This window comes from Gracilinanus agilis, chromosome 1 (assembly GCF_016433145.1).
Source record: "Gracilinanus agilis isolate LMUSP501 chromosome 1, AgileGrace, whole genome shotgun sequence".
In the NCBI taxonomy this organism is placed as follows: Eukaryota; Metazoa; Chordata; class Mammalia; order Didelphimorphia; family Didelphidae; genus Gracilinanus; species Gracilinanus agilis.
Window position 1 is genome coordinate 636,802,149 of NC_058130.1, and position 22,690 is coordinate 636,824,838.

The 22,690-nt window shown below is 38.0% G+C and overlaps 2 protein-coding genes, 1 non-coding gene and 1 pseudogene across 3 annotated transcripts in view; 1 reads left to right on the forward strand and 3 right to left on the reverse strand.

Annotated features, from left to right (window-relative positions):
• Positions 1-1,606: 1,606 nt before the first annotated feature.
• Positions 1,607-6,418, reverse strand: RPL30 (ribosomal protein L30). Its single transcript, XM_044658213.1, has 5 exons — positions 6,372-6,418; positions 6,209-6,261; positions 5,746-5,891; positions 2,738-2,868; positions 1,607-1,708 (listed from the first exon to the last, which is right to left on the reverse strand). Exons 2-5 carry the CDS (start codon positions 6,227-6,229, stop codon positions 1,659-1,661), a joined length of 348 nt encoding a protein of 115 aa, XP_044514148.1. The 5' UTR covers positions 6,230-6,261; positions 6,372-6,418; the 3' UTR covers positions 1,607-1,658.
• On the reverse strand, positions 1,995-2,128 carry LOC123232776. Its single transcript, XR_006505283.1, has one exon. It is a non-coding gene; the product is annotated as a small nucleolar RNA SNORA72 (small nucleolar RNA).
• Positions 6,419-8,875: 2,457 nt separating the features above from the next.
• LOC123231902 lies at positions 8,876-9,675 on the reverse strand (annotated as a pseudogene).
• Positions 9,676-22,213: 12,538 nt separating this feature from the next.
• Positions 22,214-22,690, forward strand: part of ERICH5 (glutamate rich 5) — a 31,139-nt gene continuing 30,662 nt past the window's right edge. Inside the window, exon 1 of the mRNA XM_044668583.1 lies at positions 22,214-22,304. Within this exon, the coding sequence (XP_044524518.1) occupies positions 22,214-22,304 (91 nt within the window). The remainder of the gene's footprint in view (positions 22,305-22,690) is intronic.

Below are 22,690 nucleotides of genomic sequence, written 5' to 3' on the forward strand. Positions count from 1 at the left end.
GCCACTGAAGATAAGCAGGGGAATGTAACATGATGTGCTTTAGAAAAATCACTTTTAATAGCTGGAGGATAGAGTGCAGCTTGAGGAAGGCAGACCACCAGCAGGTAATTTCAATACACCAAGTGAGATGATGAATTTGCATTCAAAGTGGTGGCACAGTCAGAGAAAAGGGAGTATATTTTGAGTTATTGAGGTGAAATTGAGAGGGTTTCATAGCAGTGTGATGAGATTAAACCTACCCTGCCCATTTTTAGATTTAATCACTAAAAATACAACCACCAAATTAATCCTCAAGTGGGGTAAGTCTATAACCCAAGAGTGGGTGATGAATCAGAATTGAATGACTACCCAAGGGGGCATAAGTGGTTTACTCTTAGTGATTAAATCCAAAAAATGGGCAGGGTAGGTTTAATCTCATTATCACAGCAGCTAGATGACAGTGGATTGAGGGCCAGGCCTTGAGGAAGGAGGATCTAGGTTCAAACCTGGCTTCACATGCTAGATGGGTTAACCCAGTGCAAGTTGCTTAACCCCAATTACCTAGCCCATACCATTGTTTTGCCTTGGAACCAATAATTAGTATCCATTCTAAGACAGAAGATAAAGGTCAAAAAAAAAAAAAAAAAAGTAGGAGGGGTCAGAGATAATGATGGGTAGCGAGGATAAACTCCTAGTTGTAAGCCTGAGGGATTGACTGTTATATACATACAAATATGTTCATTATAAAATAAATGGACAATACTTTCAAGGGGAACAGTGGAATGATTCAGAAAGGTCTCTTGCAGATGGTTTTTGAACTGTGTCTTAAATGAAGAATTTAGAAGGGAAAGCATCATTCCAGGAATAGGAGTATCAGCTAGTAAAAAAATGCACTGAGAATGTTTATTCATCCATCATTGCATTTCTTCCTCTTCACACTTAGAAGTGTTTTTTTTAATCCTAACTTCCATCTCAAGAATCAATACTGTGTATTGGTTCTAAGGCAAAAGAATGGTAAGTGACTTGCCCAGGGTCACATAGTTAGGAAGTGTCTGAGATCAAATTTGAACCTAGGACCCTCCCATCTCTAGGCCTGGCTCTCAATTCACTAAGCCACCCAGCTTTCCCCTTAAAAGTGCTCTGAAAACAAAACAATTTAATGCTGAAAACTATAAAATTATGACTAATCTTGGACTCGTAATAATTTCAGTTTATATGTGTAGTTTTGCTGAACTCTCTTAAAAAAAACTGGCCATTAGCATTCACCCCCCCCACCCAAAGTATCATATAGATTTTAAGTTATTGTGCTTTTTTTGTACATTAGAACCTCAACCACTGAATGGACCCAGACTAAACTGGGACAAGAGCCAGGGATATAGATTTTAAGTACTTTTTGCTATTCATTAAAAGCTATAAAATTTTATTAAGATTAAATTTTGGTTAAAAGAAATTTCAGGGATTTGTTATATATAACATAACTCTCCTTCACTTTAAGACATCTATTTACTGACAAAGAAAGATTAGTATGGGGGGAAAATGGAGTAAAAGGATCAAGTCTGTGAGCATGAATGAAAACACAGATCAAACAGATTTTCATTTCTACAAGAGAAAATAAATAGTAATACAATTTTTTTTTAAAACAAGCTTTACCCAGTTTATTAAAGAATACTTTGTACAGTTTATTTTTCACTGGTCTGTTCTGGCATGCTTCTAATGATATCAGAATCACCTAGAAAATTAAAAAAACAAAGTAGTGTTACAATTTACATAAAGGCAACTGAGGTTTATTGTCAAGTCAAAAGTAATCAAGTTTTCTTCCTGGATTATTCTCCCAAAAACTACAAGATTCTTAAAAGTTGCTATACATACTTTCACCAAGGCTTGCTCTCCTTCCCTTTTCACAACTATCTATCCAGGAGCAATCTTTATTGCTCTGAGTTGGAAAAAAAAAATACCACTAAAAAAAACAAACATCCCAGTTTCTATTTCCAGAAGACAAATACATCTTACCTTTAGTTTGTTACCAGCATTTATAAAACCAAAACTAGGGAAGAGAACTAGTTCTGGAGGCACAATGCATGGTCTTAATCTAGCGAATGTCTAGCCTGACCAGATCACAGTAAAATCAGGCCAGCGAGAATATTCGCAATACCCTAAACCAAACTATAAATTATCTACAATGGGGGTCCCATTAAAAACCCGCTGAAATCATTAGGCTGCCTACACTACCAATTTTATTCTGGAGTTAATGATTTCCCTACCCTTTCAAAAGGTCAGAAATATTTATTTCCCTTCCTAATCAACAATTTAGAATTTGATCACATATAAAAGCTAGTCTCTCAGAAGAGCCCTAAAGTGTTCCAATATCATATAAGTTCAAAAACCTGAGCAGCCCAGACTTTTTGTACCTTCATCAACCTTTCCTATAAAAATACACCATCATAATTAAATTTCTCTTGTCTATCACAACACTGCCTGTCTAGTTAATGAAATACATTTTTAAAGTTGTGTAGAGTTTGTTTTTAAATTTCTACAACCTTAATTCACAATAATTGAAGCTCAGCCTAATTCCTGACACATAAGTGCTTAAATACATAATTATTAACTATCTACAAGTAGGCACCATTAAGTTCTTCGACATTAGCCTATGAAATAAACCATCAAGTTTAAAAGAAATACTATATGGTACACATAAATAGCTTAGCTAATCTAAAAAAAAACAAAACACCCCAAATAAACAAAAAAACTCCCAACATACCTGGATCAATGATTGCCAGTGTACATACTCTGTAGTACTTCCCACATGCTGTACCCAATTCAATGTTGTTGCCACTGTAATGATGTACACCAGTTTTGGCCAACATAGCGTAATACTCAATTTCTGATTTTCTGAAGATAAAATAAATGACACATTAAACCATAATCCAGATAAGTGAAGCTTTGCCACTGTCTACTGAACAAAGGCCAAACCAAAACTATCATTCTTCAACTTACCTTTTCCAAAGTTATCTCTTAGTCCTCCCCACCCTTATACACACTATAATCCAATAAAATCATTGCAAAACAGGTCCTACACTTGGCTTCCCCTCCCTTTTCTTAGCTATTCCTTCTGTCTGGAACAGTTGTGTTCCTGCTACCCTATCTCTTAAGGGCTAGTCATTTAGTGTCATGACCCAAAAGACTTCCCGGTTTCCTCTGAAATTTGCCTCCTCCTGGCCACATTCTTAAGAGTATGCATGGGATCTCCCATACTGGCTCCATGCAATGTTTTTCTTTGCCCTCAGTACAGTAACAGTTTTATGTAACAAGTGTTTATTGTTTGAAAAGAATAACAATTCAATAATCCTATAGCTTCTTTTGCTTTTGTGTTAAAAAAATTAAAAAACATACCATTTTAAGCTAGTCTGTTAGTATCCAAATGAACTGAGCAGCTAAAGTGGTATAGTGGATAGAATGCTAGGTCAGGAGTCAGGAAGAAGCTGAGTTCAAATATGGCCTCACTAGTTGTGTGACCCTGGGCAAGCCACTTTCCTCATTTGTAAAGGAGCAGAAGGAAATGGCAAAGCATTTTAGTATCTTTGCCAAGAAAACTCGAAATTGGATCAAGAAAAGTTGGGCCAGATCAAACATTCAAACTAGAAGTGTCCCTAACATTGTTAGAAGGGCTAGGGAGACAGAACAAACAGTTCCCTGCTCTCAAGCCTAATAGAGGATTACAAGGATACAACTAGCAAATAATTATGTAGAAACAAGATATATTAAAAATAAAATGTTAATTTGCAGAAAGCGAAATTTTTAGCTGGGACATTTAGGAAGGTAAGGGAAGCCAGGAGAGGAGTACTAGGCAAAGAATTCCAGGAAATAATTTACTAAGTGCTTATTATTATGTGCCAAACATGGAAAAGATACAAAAAGGACTAAAATGGGCTACCTGTTCTAGTTAGCCTGGGTACACCATAGGTACTTAATGTTTACTGACTAGATGTTCTTACAATCTAGAATGGTGATCTTACTTACAATCTAGATGGTGATAAAATATAAAAATGAAAGCATATGCTTAGTATCACAAAACATTATAACAGACAAATGAATGATATAGGCAAAAAGCGCTAGTTTCTCAGAGGAAGTAAAGATATTTGATGAAGAATAGTCAAAGTTTCACAGATATAGTCTTTGAAGGGACCTTAAGGATAAGATAAGGAGAGCCAGCTAATTGGGAAGGAACAAAACTCCTAGTGATGCTAATTTGCACAAAAGTCAATGGTCAAAACATAAGTACCATGGGCATGTAAAAATTAACTGGGAAAAAAAAATACATTTTTAAGAAGCTTCTTTAGGTCTTAAATTTTCAAACCATTTCTCCTAAGAAGTGTTATACATGGCTTAGAAAATTTTCCTAGGAACACCTAATTTCTGCAGACTTCAAGATTTAAACCTATTGTGCAATATTGCTTTACCATAGTTGTGAACAACCCTGCTCAAAACAAATGTAAATGTAATTGGGAAATATTGAACAAAATACATCAAAATACAATAAAGCAGATGCCTATTGGCATATTTAAGGATTTCTATGTGGCCTACATTATCAGGAGCCCTCCCATTTTTTTTGACAGCACTGCTTTCATATATTTTATGACCCTCAGACATAGTATGTGAGGCAATTAGGTGGTATAGTAAGTAGAATATAGGACTTTGAAACCAGAAGACCAGCAATTCAAAGCCTTACTAGCAGTGTCTCCCTATTACTTAACTTTCTGCCTCATTTCAGCTGTAAAACGAGGAAAATAACACCCAGCTCCCAATACTGTTATGAAGATAATGAGGTAATATCTGTAAATATTCATAGTTTTGCAAACCTTAAAGCAACATATAAATACTAGCTATTGCTAGTTACTTTAATCCCCTCATTTTCCAGATAAACCAAACTCATTTCAACTTTAATTAAGTACCTATATATAAAAGAAAAGATTCCTTACAGCTCCAATACTCAGGCTTTACAAGGATTACAAATAGATTTAGTACTGTCAGTCCATGGCACACTATTTGTACCAGTTTCCAAATCTCCAAATCAGAAATATATCAACCTGTTACACTCATATTAAGTATATGTCCTAGTAAAATGTTTAACTTTTAAAACAACCAAAAAAATTTCTTCCAATTTCCCAAATGCCAACTCTACATAGTAGTTCAATACCACAGTCTCAAAACAACAATGGTAAAAACCATTCTACAAATTAAGACTAGTTTATGTTGTCAGATACAAATTTTAATAAGCACAATTTCTTAGGTTTGGAGTGCTGTGGTCTATAAAGTTTTTTTCTCAAATCAACCCTTTAAGGTAGGTGTTGCAAAGTTTATCCTCATTTCATTGATAAGGCAATAAATGTGGCTCAGATGATTTTAAGTTCCTGGTCACATGGACAGTATGCCTTTGGGACAGGAAATGTAACCAGATCTTCAAAAGTAGCTTTGCTTTACCTCTTATACACTTCTCAATTAATTCTCATAAATATATGAGGAAGGTGTATTATCCATATTTTACAGCCAAGAAAAATTCGGTCAGAATCTAACTAGTCCTAGATCCTACATTTATTGTGTTCGAAATTAGATTTAAGTCTGGAATTCTCTGACTCCTAAGTACAGGAAGGTTTCCATCTACCTCACCAGACACTCCTAAAAAACACAAATGACGGCCCTCTCCAGATGGTATCCCACAGAAAATTCTATCGGAGGTTTCCCACAGCACACAGAAACACGGCTACTTACCTCAAAGCCGGACAGTTATTGGCTAAGATGACCAATTTGGCTTTGCCTTGTCTGATCATTTTCAGGGTCTGTTTGTAGCCCAGCACGTATTTGCCGCTTTTCATAACCAGCTGGAGTCTCGAATTGATAGACTCCAGCGACTTTTTCTGCAGGAAACATTTTAGACTGTTCTAAGTCCAGGGTTCCAGGCAGCCAGAGCACCCCACCCAGATCCGAAGCCGGACCATGCCCAGCAGGTTCTGGGACCCAGGGCAAATGAAGCCTCCCCGCCAGGCCTTTCCGCATCCGGACCTGGCTTTCACTTTCCTCGACCCTGGAAATCTAGCCCGGGCGTATGGGGGTGGGGGTAGATTTCGGTCCTTCTAAGCCCGCCCGCCCGCTCGCGGGCCCCTGGCTGGAACCCCGAATGCCCGGGTAGCTCCACGTGTGGAGGCCGCCGGCGGCTTGGGCCCGCCCCACTCACCGTCTTCTTTGCGGCCACCATCTTCCTGCCTGCAGTGCGGGAGGACCCTCAGTCTGGAGCACAGAGAAACAAGAGGAGAAACTTAGCATCCGGAATTCCCCACCCGCGACCCCCGCGCGACCCCCGAACCCCGTCATTCCCGAGCTCGCAGAGGCCCACTCACCAGAGACCTGCCGCCAAGATGGCCGGGAAGCGAGAAAGGAAAGAGCTCCCACAATGCAGCGCTCTTCAGGGGCGGGACCGGAAGCGGAAGAGCGTATTCGCTGAGCTGGGGAAGAGGGGAAGTAGGTAGTTGCTATTGCTAATGACGGTTCTCGTACGTGGAAGACGCACTCTCTCTGTCCTCTCTCTCCGTGGCCAAGTCTGGAAGTGGGGAAAACAAGCTGGCGGGAGATGTCTGCAGCGGCAAGACTCCGGGAGGGGTGTGATGGCAACTCCTAGAGTGGACTCCGAGAAAAGCCTTTCCAGGGCTTCTAGGCCGAGCCCCATATCTTGTAGGTGTGGGAAAGCCCAAGCGTTGAATCTGGACTTGGAGGATGCGAGTTCGAATCTTGTGATAACTTTGGCCTCGGATTCTTCAATCTCTGTAAAATGAGGGATTTGAAAAGCCTTTAAAAAATAATCACAGCCGGTATTTATTTATCGCTTTAAGATTTACAGAGCTCTTACTTAGAAGTTGCGTCTTGCAGACTACAAAATCCTGCTCTTTATCCACTGCCTCACCTAGTAGTATTTCACCATTATTGTTTCCCTTTGCAGTTCTATATATTCTGAGGAGGCCACAGGTTTTTCACCAGGCTGCCAAAAGTGATACACAAAAAAGGCAGCTCAAACACATAGAATCACAAAGGAAAACAATTATGTTGAAATACAGATTTTATTTTTGTTTAATTTATGGATCGCAGATGAGGAACCTTGGGACTTGATTGAGGTCCTTTCCAACTCTACATCTTTCTCCCTGGGAAAGGGGAACAACCAGTGTGGGTAGCAAAGCCTGACCCCCCACCCCCAAATGGGGGGAAGATACTCTTTAGAGAGGAAAGGGGGGGGGGGGGAACTCCCTTGCTTTCCTTGGGAGCAGCAGCTGGTGAATACTGCCTACTGCACCTCCTCAGTGTTTGGTCTCTGCTTCTTTTCTCCTTCTATACTACTCGCTCTTGTGGATTTCATTACTATCTGATTCTGGTGATTCCCAAGTCTGCCTTTCCTGCCCCAGTCTCTCTGCTGACCTCCAATCTCGAATCTCCAGCTGCTTTTCAGACATCTCAAACCGGATGCCCGAGTGGATTTCTTAAACTCAAAAGCATATCCAAAACAAAATTCGTCTCCCCACCCCACAAACTCTTCCTCCTTCCTACCTTCCCTTTTACTGTAGAGTTCAGCATCATTATCCCAGTCCTTCAGCCTAAGAATCCACCTCCATTCCTTACTATCTTTCATCCCCAAAGCCTGTAGATTGCAGCTTTAGAATGTCAAATCCCCTTGACCCTCTTATGAGTCTACTGCAGGCTCTCATTACCTCATACTTGGATTACTTCAAAAGGAGGGGCTTCCTGCCTCCTGCCTCCTCACCCCATCCTAATTCTCCAGCCACTAAAGTGTTTTTTCCTAAACTTCTGATCTTGCCCCCTCTCCCCCAACTCCAGTGGCTTCCTGTTGTCTCCAAGGTCAAATCATATGGCCACACAATTCCCATTCAAAATCCTTCATAACCTAGTCCTCTCCTTAGCTTTCCAGTCTTTACAATCCAACATACCTCTGTTCAGTGACACTGGCCTCCTGGCTTTTCCAAGAACAAGATATTCCAGCTCTTAGCATTCTCTGGCTGTCTGCCTATGTTTGGAATGCTCTCCCCCTCCACTGCAGCTACTGACTGAACTCCCTTCCTTTTAATTAAGTTCCAACCAAAATCTTAACTAAAGTGCCTTCTTTCTTGATTATTTCCTATTTATCCTGTATATAACTTGCTATATATTTATTTATTCATTCATTTGTTTGTTTGTTTGCATGTTGCCTCCCCCATTAGATTGTAAGCTCCATGAAGTCATGCATTTTGCCTCTTCATATATATCCCTAGCACTTAGCACAGTTCCTGGCACAGAGTAAGAGCTTACTAAATGTTTTTCCAAATTCAGTTTACCCTCCCAGTGGCTTGTAGTGCTGATTTCAGCATAGAATCTCCCTGGGAGTCTGAGAGTGAGATGGAAGCAGAATTGGGATTGGTGGTATGTGTGGTATATTCCCCCTAGCAGGAAATGAGAGGAAGATCTTACATCTTCCCTGACAAAAGTTCTCCATCTCCATGCATATTGGGGATCATATTCGCCATCTGTCACAACAACAGATTCTTGGTTAAAATGAACTTTATAATAGTAATTCTGTCCCAGGTATTATAGACAACTCTAATACAGTAAGTTACAAAGGAAATGCCAATCTATATAGAATTTCTTCATAGATCCAGACCAAAAGAAAAAGAAAATGCTAAAAATCTTCACATTTTTATCTTGTTATGGTAAATTGCCTATGCCTTGTCACCTTTATGAGACTGAAAATTATAGGGATCACATATTCTTTGAATACCTCATACATAGCACCTAGCACAATTTTTTTTTCAAGTGGTAGGAGTTAAATGTTTATGTAAAGAATAAATAAATGAATCCCAGTTAATTTTTTTTTACAAGATAAATTTTTAATAAATTGGTAATTTGTCACTGGGCTAATAATCCACAGGACACTACTTCTACATAGTTCACATGTAAAACATTTTTTTTAAAAAAAAAGTATTGTAGCACTCATTGTTACATATTATCATCATCTGATTCATCATCTTCTTTCAAAGACTCCTTGGCATATTTTTCCGCTTCTTCTCTTATATCTTTCGGAACAATTTCATGCCTTCCTTTGGTTACTTCTCCAACCCAGCTAAGCTCCAGTTCAAAAGCTTTGTCCTTAACTTCATCATGTACTATGTAGATTATTTTTGCAACTTCTTTAACAACATCACGACAGGTCATTTCTTTCATCTGGAGTTTCTCTATCTCTGTTTTTGCAGCTTGCCTCACTTTCCCAATGGCACATCCCCAATAGCCATATGAAACACCTGATGGGTCAATCATATAGAGTTGTGCTCCATCATTCACACCATAAGACCCTAACATGAAACTGCAACCAAAAGGTCTGACAGCACTGTAGAGTGTGTATGCATGTACATACATGGCTACTCTGTCTGCAAGATGCTTTAGTGGAATATTATAGCCATAGTTAGATCTGAAGTTGGAGGCTTCTTCTCTAGCTATGTCTGCTAAAGAACGGGCATCTGCTAGCAGGCCTGCTACTGCCTACTATTTTCCACAGCTTTCATAGCATATTCAACTTGAAAAACTCTTCCATCAGGAGAGAAAGTTGAGGCTGACAAATCATACCCAGTCCCGATGGAGCTCATGGCGCCCAAGCCACCACAGAGAGCGGATGACTCTTTCAGAATCCCAGTTAATTTTGCTACATACTAATGCTAAACTCACTATTCTTTTAAGTTGCTATATATGTTGTATATAATCAAAGTTGCTATATAAGGCATGTGGATTTATATGGCTACACAATTCCCATGATCCCATATACTGGAAGAAAGAATTGGGTTGTAGAATTTGAACATTATCTTCATCTTGCCAAGTACAGTATTCACGTGAAAAAAAAAAATCTTAGGGCAAATTCTAATGATCAGAGTCATAGCTTTCAAAGTACAACAGGATCTCGTACTTTTCTACATGTGGCATAGTAATACCCAAACCTGTGAATTGATGCCCAAGAAGCATGTGATAATAGCCTACATTTATTGAGCACTTTGAAGTTTACCTTGGTTTTGCTTTACAACAACACTATGAGGTAGCTAATACAAGCATTCCCTCCCAAATAAGGACATTTGTTTAGAAACATTAAATGGGGGGGGGGGGCAGTTGGGTAGCTCACTGGATTGAGAGCCAGACCTAGAGACGGGAGGTCCTAGGTTCAAATTTGGCCTCAGTTGTGCCACCCTGGGCAAGTCATTTAACTCCCATTGCCTAGCCCTTACTACTCTTCTGCCTTGGAACTTATTACATACATACAATTGATTCCAAGACAGAAGGTAAGGGTTTAAAACAAAACATTAAATGACTTGCCTGAAGTTATACTGTGATATAATGATGATATACTTCTTAGTTTTTCTCTAGAGCATCGTTAATTAAATGAGCTTTTCCTACCTCATTCAATACAACCTTGAACTCAGTTTTACGCCAAATATTTTATTTTGTTTTTTTAAACCCTTAACTTGTGCCTTAGAATTAGTACTAATTATCAATTCAAAGACAGAAGAGCAGTAAATGATTTGCCCCAGGGTCATGCAGTTAAGAAGTGTCTGAGGCCATATTTGAACAGAGAAATTCCCATTTCTTTTGCTTTACATTTGATAAATATGGTAAATTGTTCACTGCAAGGTTAGGGAGTGACAAAATTTTATTGCATATCAGACACCATCATCCCAATGTATGCCACCAAAAAGAAACCATTTTTCACTGGAAACATTTTTATTTATTATCACATTTTGTGAGCATTTTTTATTTTTATGTTCATGCAAAACAACTTCCATATTAACCATTGTTGCAAGAGCACATTCATACATAACCCCAAAGTAAAACCATAAATACACTGATGTGAAAGATGATTCCTACAGTTTTTTCTCTGGAGGTGGATAGCATTCCCCATCATAAGTCTTTTAGGATTGTTCCAGATCATTGCATTGTCGAGAAAAGCCAAGTTTTCACAGATAAACATTGTACGATATTGCTGTTACTATGTGCAACGTTCTCTCAGTTATGCTTATTTTGCTCTGCATCAGTTTCCTGCAAATCTTTACAGCTTTTCCTGAAATTACCTTGCTTATCATTTCTTATAGCACAGTAGTATTCCATCACCAACATGTACCACAATTTGTTTAATCATTCCCTAATTGATGGACATCCTCAATTTCCAATTCTTTGTGAGCATTTTTATAAGTTGCTTTTGCAATGAATAGGAAAGAGCTCCCTCTTGTGAAGAAAAAGAATATTCACATTTTTTAACCCTTTAATAAAGCACAAGAAAAGTTTTGGATCTAAGCATTTTTGTAATTTTGAAATGTGCATTTTCTATTTTGTTCTTATAGAATTATGTCTGGCATGAGGCAGAGTAAAACACAACACTCACTTGTCTTATTTAATTTTCATATTGCCCTAAAAATTCATTAGCACAGTATAGAGTACCACTACTAATTGAATCTAGAGATTGCTGCTGTGATGCTTGGCAGATGAATAATTGAAAAACATATCAAATACTTCGTATGCTACTGGCACTATGACTAGGTATAAATAAATATTTTTTAAAAGAAGCTACCTACCTTCAAATATCCACTGAGGACTCTTCTGCAATTCCTGAACTTATTCCCACAAGATCATCAGAAAAATTAAGTTTTTATATTTTAAAAAAAGACTGTACTACCTGGATGACATTCTGCAAGTACAATTTTAAGAGTCCTGTTATACCAGCTAAATACAATAAAATCTCAGACCTCATTAATTCAAAATATGTAATTTAAATAAAGGTTAAAATGTAGTTTACTTTGGTGCTATGAAGTTATAAAAAATATTTAACTTTACCATCTAAATGTGAAATAGAGGCAATCAAAAATGCACATGTACAAAGAAATTAAACCCTCTATAATGCTAAAAGAAGAACTAACATATAATAGGCTAGGCAGAGTTTTACTTGTTCTTTAAAGAAGACAAATCCTCATAGTTTAAATGCATGTAATAATGAGTCATCTCATTATAATGGTTTTCTACTATGTATAAATAAGTTTAAATTAATGCAATGCCAAGCATCTACACAAATAAGGAAGTAGATTTTTGTAACTTAATTTTGGAGCATTTCTTGGACTGGCTAATTTTAAGCAAGGGATGACAGAAACGGAAAGGTCTAGAATTCTTACTATGTCTTTAAATGCTTATTTTAGGGCTTGATGAGAGTTTTTCTTTCATGAAGAGTTTGCCTATTTTAGAGGAGTCCCAGGGTCACACTTCAAGACATAATGTACCACAATACTTTCCAGAGATTCAGATGCCTTTTCTTTTTAACAATCTATGATATGAACTAGATTGTTTCAAGTAAAATATCAACTAACCATTTCCATCACCCCAGTGAAAAAAGAATAAAGGAAATAGGATGAAATTATCCTTGGAATATTTATATTCTCTTCCAATGTGAATATATATCTTGCTGGTTTTGCCATTCCAGGGCAAGTTTATTCTCATTTTTCCTAATCTCGAAGGCTGATCACAATATTTTGGATGTCAGGAACCTGATAAGTTTCTCCAGACTTAAATACTTAACTAATCTCCCCAGAAGTCTTACTCTTTTCCCTCCTCATGATGTGGAGGAGGCTATGAATTTTCCAAGAGCATGCCAAGTAGAACACAAGTCCTAATCTGGGTATGGCAACAGATTGTGTCTGCTGTTTGAGGACCCTGAGAGGGAAATATGGAGAGATTCATCACTAAGTTGGCTGCATAATGATTAATATTTCAGTCAAAGTGATTCTCAAAGACCAATTACTAAGTTGCAGAGTGGAGTGATTGGGACCTGCTTCAATGGAAGGAATACTTGCCCACGGTGATAAAATTGCAAATCTTTGGAGTATTGAAATCTACTTAACTAAAAGATAAGTAAAAACAAGTTTGAAAAACATTCATCCTTTTATTTGGGTCCAGACATGTGATTTCATCAGTGTAGAAGTTTCCTCCATTTCTGCAGATAGGCAATTTATCTGTAATTTAAAGTCCAACAGTTGCCCGAAGCACATGGTAATATAATTAATATTAGAGTAAGAACTTAAACTCAAGGTCTTTCTGACTCCAAGGTCAGTCCTCTAGTTTCACTAAACCAAGCTGCATTTCTTTACTGTTATCCAACCACTATTTGTATATAATGTCATTCCACATTATTATTACTTCCATTAAGCCATTTTTCCATAATAGTTTAAGGTTTGCAAATCATACAATCTTATGAAGGAAATAGTGGAAGTATTATTTCTTCTAGGGCCATCAATGATTTTGAAAGAGTAGCAATTCAATTAAGCAATTGCTATAGCACAGCCTTACTCTTTTCTTTTGCCAAGTTTTCCTTAATCAGTGTAGCTATTTTCTGGGAGCTCTGTACAGTCACTTTCATTTATTATGCTTCCCATTTATACTTTCTATGAGAATGAAAAGTGACAGGCTGTGTTTCCTGATAAAGAACTAGTTTTGAGCAAATACAAACATGTTCATCCAATTTTCATTGGGTTGTGCACTGGTCTATCCCTTTATTGTCAAGAAGACAAATCTATCACATTCATCATCATCAAATCACATTGATTCAGCTCCCAGATTAAGCAGCCGAACATTAGGAATCTGGAAACTGAGTGAGCTGACTCAGCTTTCACATACCCTACAATCATTCTGGTCATGAACATATGATCATGGGTGCTGGTAAGAGTAAATCAGGGTGAAAGAACTCTGAGAACTCTAATTATATGTTGGTATGTTTCCAAAAAGTTATGTATATCTGTATCTTCGAAACTGTGTACCCATAGAGGACCTGAAATTGTGAAGTCATCTATTCTTTTCTCCTACTTCCATAATAGCATAGCATCTGACTAACTCATGTTTGGCCTTTCTGCCAACACAAATAAGCATTTTAGGGAAACCCAATGTACCTCAAGCTCTTTCTAGCTAGGCAGATTCTTGTTATTTTTTAATACAAAGTATGGAATGAAGCCCACCAATTTAATTTCACTGTAGATTTCTGTGCATTTTGGCATCTTTAAAGTGGACATATTAAATAAGATTTGTTCTTTAGATTAATACTTTGCAAATATCCCTTAAAGATATTGAGCCATTATCAGCCATTAACAGTATAGCATGAATTGGCTTATCAGGCTTTAGTAAATTGAACACTTAGCAAAGTTCTGAGGAATTGAAAAATAGGACTAGTAAGTTTAATTGAGAGAGGGCTGTTATATCCCTGACTTGGCAGGTCAAGCCCAGATGGGACATACAATGGAATGTACCCTATACATCCTAGAGTTAGCCAGCATAAGGGTTGTAAACCCTAGGAGCAAAAATGCAGATAAAAAGGGAAAAGGACACAAAAAAGGAATAGGAAAAGGCAAAGAAAAGGAATTTTTCTTTACAGTTTTGCAACTGTTTGTTGCATGCCAAAGTTGCATGTGGTAATGTAGATTTTTGTTGTAGTCGAGTCATTTCAGTCATATCCAACTCTTCATGACCCTATTTGGGTTTTCATGGCAAAGATACAAGAGTGGTTTGCCATTTTCTTCTCCAACTCTTTATATAGATGAAGAAACTGAGGCAAACAGGGGTAAGTGACTTGCCCAAGAACACAATTATCTGAGGCCAAATTTGAATTTATGGAGATGAGTCTTTCTGATTCCAAGATCCAACACTCTACCCACTGTGCCACCTAGCTGCCCTTGATAATAGCAACCTAAAACAGAATAGTTATCAATATCCTGCCTAATTTCCTTGGTTGACTGAAAAACTTAACCAAGCAAGGAACTCTGAAAAACAGATAAGAACAAACAGAACTCAGTGAATCCATGAGACAATTAAGAAGAATTAGAACATTTTTGTGGTGGCAAAAAATTGGAAAATGAGGGGTTGTCCGTCTATTGGGGAATGACTGAACAAATTGTGGTAAATGATGGTGATGGAATACTATTGTGCTATAAGGAATGATGAACTTCTTGATTTCTATAAGAACAGGAAAGACATTATATGAACTGATGCAGAGTGAAATGAGCAGAACCAAGAGAACATTATACACAGTAACTGAAACATTGTGGGACTATCAAATGTAATTGACTTTGCTACTAAATGGCAATGCAATGATCCAGGGCAATCCTGAGGGATTTAAGAGAAAGAACACTATCCACATCTAGAGAAAGAACTGTGGGAGTAGAAACAGAATAAAAACATATCATTTATCACTTCTATATATGGGTATATAATTTTGGGTTTAGGTTTAAAAAGATTACTCTATTACAAAAATGAATAATATGGATACAGGTTTTGAGTGATAATACAAGTATAATCCAAAAGAATTGCTTGTCAGCTCCAGAAGCAGGGAGAGAACATGAATCATGTAACAATGAAAAAATATTTTTAAAATAAATTATTTTTTTAAAGAAGATTTAAAACAAAGTTATAGGAGTATACAGAAAACACAATGGGCTAGGTTCATAGCTGATTAGTCCTTGGCCTTGGGGACAGTTTGTTGTGTTTCAGGGAAAGAACAGAGACTTTCTAATCTTTTCTATTGTTGTCCTCAAAGGTCAGAGACAGGGTGAACTCTGTCTTTTAGTTGACCTTGCCCTAAATATGAAAAAAGAGGGCAAAACAGAGGAGTTACAGGTGAGTCTTAGTTTATACTGAAATGGCTTGTTCTAAAATGACATTTCTCAAGTTAAGAAGGGGAAAATACAATGTCTATTCTCTCTCTGCTATCACAGCCTAAACCAAAAACATTTTACCAGCTGATAGGAAAACACTGCCATAAGGAATCCTTGTAGGATGATGAATTGGAAAGAGTTCTGGACTTGGAGTCAGCTGATTTGGGTTAAAATCCTAGCTTTGATTCTTACTGTGTTATGTGATTAAGGAAATCATTTAAGTTCTTTGAACCTTAGTTTTTTTCATTTCTAAAATGAAGATAATCATGCTTTCATAGGGTGAGGAAAGCAATATCACTACATAAATGGCAGTTATTAGGTTTCTTAAATTAACCAAGAATGAATTAATGTATTAAATTGCTTTCTCCCTTTACTGAAGAAATTTTAATTCTGAGCCTCTTGGGGGAGGGAATATCAATGCTAAGAGGGGAAAAGAATGCAAAAAGTTAAGGCGTGTCTAAAATACAGATTTTTATTTGTATAAATATACACCTCAGATCTCATTTGTATGGTACTGAACTGAGAGTCAATGAACTAGTTTTCATTGGCCACAGTATAGCAATGAGAATTTAGGCAAATCATTCAACCTCTCTGGACCTCAGTTTCCTCATCTGTAACATGAGGGTGTTATGTTGTCTGAACCCTAAAATGTCTTCTGGCTCTAACATCTTATATTTTGTTGTTGTTGTTCTTAAATGTAATATGGGAAATCGGTCATCCCAAAAGGCATTCAGGGAGTGATTGCCAATATTCTCAGCATCTTTTGTGGTAACAAAAATCTGGAAACAAAGTAGATACCCCTGGATTGTGGAATAATTAAACAGATTGTGGTACATGAATGCAATGGGATATTATTGTGTTGTAAGAAACATCATGATGAAAAAGTTGGAAACACGGAAAAATTTACATGAACGGCTACAAAGTGAACAATATGCAAACTATAACAATGTAAGCGAAAAAAACAACTACCACAAAACAATCAGAACTGAATGTTGTGCAAATGACCCCAAAGCAAAGATATGAGACGACATCTTTCCTGCTCCTTTGCAGAGGTCAAGGTCCATGAATATGAAACATTATATATAACTTCATATTTTTTCCGTGTGGTGATCAGTTTAGTGATTTTTCTTTCTCTTTTAAAAATAAGACAGTCCTTTTTGAGAAGATAGGGAAGGATTACAGGGGAACATCTTGGTGATATAGGCACCAAAAAAATCAATAAAATTTATGTTGAAAAAACATCAGAAAAGTCTCTGCCTACATATTACTATTACTCTTGCTCTGTCTTTTTTGATATCTTCTGCTAGCACAGAATGAAGAGAGGTTGGAGGTCAAGTTGTATCCCATTTCAGGGTCTTCAGTATGTAAATGCAATAGTCATGTCATTTATTCAATAAATATTTATTAAGTCCTCACAATGTGCCGGGCACTGGGAATTCAAAGGCAAAAACCAAAGTAATCTTCGACCTCAAGGAACTTTTATTCTACTAGAATAAGAATGCAGAAAAAGATGTCAATTCTTATATATACAAAATAATTTTGGGGCGAGGGAGACTGATAAATAGAGGGCCTCAAGATTGGCTTCCTACAGGAGATGTCACTTGAGACAAACCTTAAAGGGAACCAAGTATTCCAAATGAAGAAGGGCATGGAAAAGATCTTATGCCAAAGTACAGAGGCAGGATGGTATGTGGTGCAGAGGCAGGTTGAAAGGCTGGCACATGATGCAAGTGAGTGAATAATGTGAAATAAGCCTGGAAAAGTAGGCTAATGTCGTATTGGGAGGGCCTTTAAATATAAAAAGATGTTGCTTACATTTTTAATTTAGCGGCAATAGTATTGTTTTTTGGGCAAAGTTTTTGGTCAGACTAGTGTTTTAGGAAATGTCAGTTTGTCCACTGTGGGGAGGATGAATTGACAAGAAAAGAAAGTGGAAATAAGGATGCCAATTAGAAGACTATTACAATAATCTAGGGGAGAAATGATGAGGGCCAGAATTTGAGTGATGATCGTGTCAGTAGAAAGAAGGGAATGGATGTTGAGAAGATTGAATTGACAAGAGGGAGGGAAGAAAGCAAAAGCAAGAATTGAAAGGAAACTAGAAGAATGATGATCCTATCTACTGAAATAGACAAAGTAAAACAAGAAGTACTTACAGATAAAGACAGTAAGTTCCATTCTCATATATTGAGTTTAAGATGCCTGCAAGACATCTAGGTGGAAATTATCTATTATGCAATTGTTGGTACAGAGTGAAGTTCAGGAGAAAGGTAAGAACTATATTTAGGCTTAGGAGTCATCTGTATAAATATGATAGTTGACTCTGGCAGCTAATGAGATTTCTAAAAGAAAGAATATAGAGAAGTGGATTTCCAGCACAGTTCTGGAGTACTTCTTACGGTGCTGTAATATAGAAAATTACAGTGCAATACATAAATAAGTATCCCATCAAGTAGATTAAGAAGTAGTAATAAAACACAGAGGAGAGAACTGGGAGAAAGCAGTATCATGGAGACCTATCAAAAAAAAAAGATCAAGAACATATTTTTTAAAAATAAAATAAAAAGGAGAAATGAAAGAGGTCTACGAATACCACATCTTAAACTACTTAAAATAGTAATTCTCAAAAAATTTTGGTACTGGTTATAAGATAAAAAATAATGATTGGAACAGATTGAGTGAACAAGGAAGGCCCAGAAGCAAACATAATAGTACAATGTTTAATTAATCCATGGACATAAACATAGCCATAAAGTAACCGCTATTTAATTTGTTACTTAACAAAAAATGCTAGTAAACTTGTAAAGCAGTTTCACTGATTTAAGTCAATATCTCGCATCACAGTAAGCTCCAAATGTATATAAGATCTAAATATAAAAGATCATAACATAAACAACAGAGTAAAAGGGAAAGATGTCTTTTCTAACTATGGATAGGAAGAGAATTCTTAATTGAATAAGGGTGAGAGGTGAGCATAAAAGATAAAATGGATAGTTTATTATCTAGAACACTCTTCTCCTAATCACCATTTACTAGAACCTCAACCTCTGAAAGTAAGTCAGTCCCTGTTCTCAAGGAATTCACATTCCAATAGGAGAAAATACTAGAGATTTCAACTGAAATTCAGATGGAATGGCAAAGGCAAAGTAGATGGTAATACATTTTCTTTATGTCATTTCCATTGGGGGGGAAAATCTATTTTAAAAAAACTTTTATCTTCATCTTAGAATCAATATTTTGTATTAGTTCCAAGGCAGAAGAGCAGTAGGGGTTTAAGTAACTTGCCCAGGACTATACAGCTAGGAAGTGTCAGAGGTCAAATTTGAACCCAGGACCTCCTGTCTCTAGACCTGGCTCTCTATCCACTGTGCCACCTAGCTGACCCCCACATCCATTGCTGATGGTGAACCACTTGATAGCACCAAAGACTTTGGTGGTAAAAATGTTCTTTTCTGGGTCTTCAGTAACCGTGAACACTGAGTTTGAAGAGGCACTTGGCAGCTTGAATTCCCTATTTTGAATTTGAGCTTCTAGAGAGCAAGGATTGTTGGTTTTCTTTTGTTTTCTTTTTCCCCCTTTCTTTGTGTTCCCAACTGCCTCATAAAGTACCTAACAGTAGTAGATTTTTAGCAAATAGCTATTTGATGGACTGGCTGACTATATAAAGGTTTATTCTCCTGGAAAATAGCTGTCTTGTCTTGGCTAGAAGCAGTGCAGGTAGTCTACAGCATATTACCGTTCCCAACATTCTGGGCCTTGTGCATCCTTGGGTGGTGGTTGGTCAGCAGCTGGTTTTAGTCAAGTACAGCTCCAAAAGACTGATAATGATTCATGCTTCCCACTTCTCGGCAGAGAGAGGTAATGGACTAAAGGTGTAGAATGAAGCTTATATCTACAGACAGCCAGTGACTGTACAAAAGAGGGCTTTTATTTTGGGAATGGAGAGAGAGTTGGTGGGAAGTGAAGTCATGCAAAAAAAGAAAAGAGTATCAATTAAACATTAAAAAAATAGAAGGACAGAGTAGAAGGAAGTTAAGAAGGGAACAAAGATAATCAGGGAAGTTTTGTTATTGCCCTATTAAAGTTTAAGAGACTAAGTCCTGATTAATGCAAACAATGAATCCTATGGTCTCCTTATTTAAATTTGCAACTGCATATTTCCAGTGAGCTGGACCCAGTTTGTTCAGTCATTTTCAGCTGTGTCTGAATCTTCAGGACCCCATTTGTGATTTTCTTAACAAAGATAATGGAGTAGTTTACCATTTTCTTCTCTAGTTCATCTAAGAGATGAGAAAACCAAGGCAAACAGAGTGAAATGATTTGCCCAGGGTCACACAGCTACTGTCTGTGGTCAAATTCAAACTCATCTTCCTGACTCCAGGCCTGAGTGTTCTATTTACTGCACCACCTAGCTGGAACCAGTTATCATATTTTTATATAATTATAACTTTAAATAGTAAGAATTCAAATATATTTGACTACTTCATGGAATTCATTGTTCACACTAATAAGGATCTATTCATTTTACAAAACTATATAACAGAAATCCAGTTTCATGTTTTCTCTTTTCTGTTCTTAAATATTTATTTTTATTAAATTCATAATAAAAACAAAAATGTAAAGCAAGCTCATCCTTAATTTTACTTATGAAGATATTTTAGAATACAAACAATAATGAAGGGATGTTTTATATTTATTTATTATGCAACTTGCTTATTTTGAAAGCACAAATATTCTTTCCTCCAAATAGATTCCCCTCTCCTGCTTACTTTTCTAATCACCCAGTGTTCAACTTCCCCATAGAAATAAACTAGTCAAATTGCATTGATTTTTTTTTATTTGTTTGGAAATTTTTAATAGTTGAAACCAGTAATTGTGAAAACATTCTTTGCCATCTGAACCTGGGTGTTGGTTGCAAAAAGATGGTCATGAGAAGGTCTGGATTATGCATTGATCTTTTTCACTACTACTACCCTCCCTCACCCTTTACAATGATCTCTAAGCACTTCAGATTTCATTTCCCCTTTTTATCTATTTCTCAACATCTATTTCTCTTCCAGTGCTGTCCCCAGTGCCTGTATTTTAGGCAACTTTGGCTACCCACTTTCTGTAATTTCTCCTACTTCTCAGGGTTCCCTGTCTTTACTCTGTGTGACTCTTCTATAATGCCAAGACCACTGGATTTGACTGTTTGCAGTCTTGGTTGGGTTTGATCACCTTCATTTACTAGGTGTGGAACAGCTCTTTCTGAGTCTGAGTTTCCTCATTCTCAGGAGGCACCTAGGTAGTTCAATGGATTGAAAGCCAGGCCTAGCGATGGTAGGTCCTGGGTTCAAATTTGACCTCAGACACTTCTTAGCTATGTGACCCTGGGCAAGTCACTTAACCCCACTGTCTAGCCTTTACTACTCTTCCACTTTGGAACCAATACTTAGTATTGATTCTAAGATAGAAGGTAAGGGTTTAAAAAAAAGTCAGTGATCCCACTCACAAAAAATTCTTATATTTGTTTTTTATATATTACATGTATTGTGCTGTCATGATATATATTACATATACATATATATATTACATATGCACAGATAATACATAATAGGTATATTGTATACCCAGATAAAGTTTGTGAGCTCCTTAAGCATAGGGCCAGTTTTCCTTCTTTGCATTCCCAGTTCCTGGTATAGTGCCTGGCATACACTAGGTACTTAATACTCGAGAATAACCCTTGTCCAACAGGGAAATATAAAGAGTTTGGTCATGAGCCATAGATTTATAGCTGGAAAGGATCTTAGATGCCACCTAGTCTTAACTCCATCGTTTCCCAAATGAAGAGGCTGAAACCCAGAGATGTTTAAATGGCTTGCCCAAGATCACTCACACTGCTGGTGATCACCAGCAAGAGATTCGAACCCAGGGTTTCTGCTTGCTGAGCTCTTTCCACACAGCAGAACGCTGTCTTCCAAGGGTCTTTTCTCTTTCTTTCTCCCTCTTGCTACCCTGAATGCCTCTGCATGCCCTTTTTCTCCCTTTCTGTTCTTCTTTCTTTCTCAGCAAGTTGAGTTCTCACACTCTCCCCCACCTGCCGGCCCCTGCCCCTACCCGTGGCGTGCGTCCATGCCATATGGTCCACCCCTCCCGCCCATCAGTTCGCTTCCTCCGGCCAATAGAGAGTGGAGGAGAAATCTGCTGCAGCCCCTTTCCAGGCTGTGGATACATTTCAATGCCCCGCCTCTCCCGTCACAGCCAGTACAACCCGCAGCCCGAGAGGATCCGCCTCTTTACAGGTGTCGGACTCTGCGTTACTGTCCAGGGCTGCATCCGCCTGAGCAACCGCGCTGCTCAGCGACTAGACTCTCGCAGTCTGAGCCAGAGCTTGGTAGGGGGTAGGTCACGTGCCCAGGAGAAGGGCTGGAGGTGGGAACTCCCCGGGGACTTCTGCTCCTTCTCCTGAGTCCCAGCAGCTGGCACTGACAACAACTGCCACTGCAATGGGGTGTTCCAGCAGCACCCAGACTCAGTCTCAGGAGAGCAGCCGGCCGGTGACCAAGACTGGAGTCACCAACGGACTGAAGCAAAGCGGTAAGCAGCCAAGACCCCGTCTTTCTCCTCCCATTCCCCCAACTGGCCTGGAGTCTCCATCTCCTGCCAGGACCCCGAACCTACGGGACTTGGACGCTAATAACTTCTGACCATCCCCTGGAGAGGCCCCAAGAGAAATTTACTAATGAAAGGGTAACTTGTGTCCCCTTCTTCATCCAGATGATTGGCTGAAAGGATAATTAGGGCCAAACCTAGGAAAATGGGAAAAGATTTGGTCCCTAACAGATTTTTTTTTCCGCCTTAAACCTGGTGAATTGTTGAAACAGAAGTCTGCCAGAGAAAAATAGTGTCTGCTCTCCTTCCCTCCCTCCCTCCCTTCCTTCCTTCCTCCCTCCTTCCCTCCCTTCCTTCCTCCCTCCCTCCCT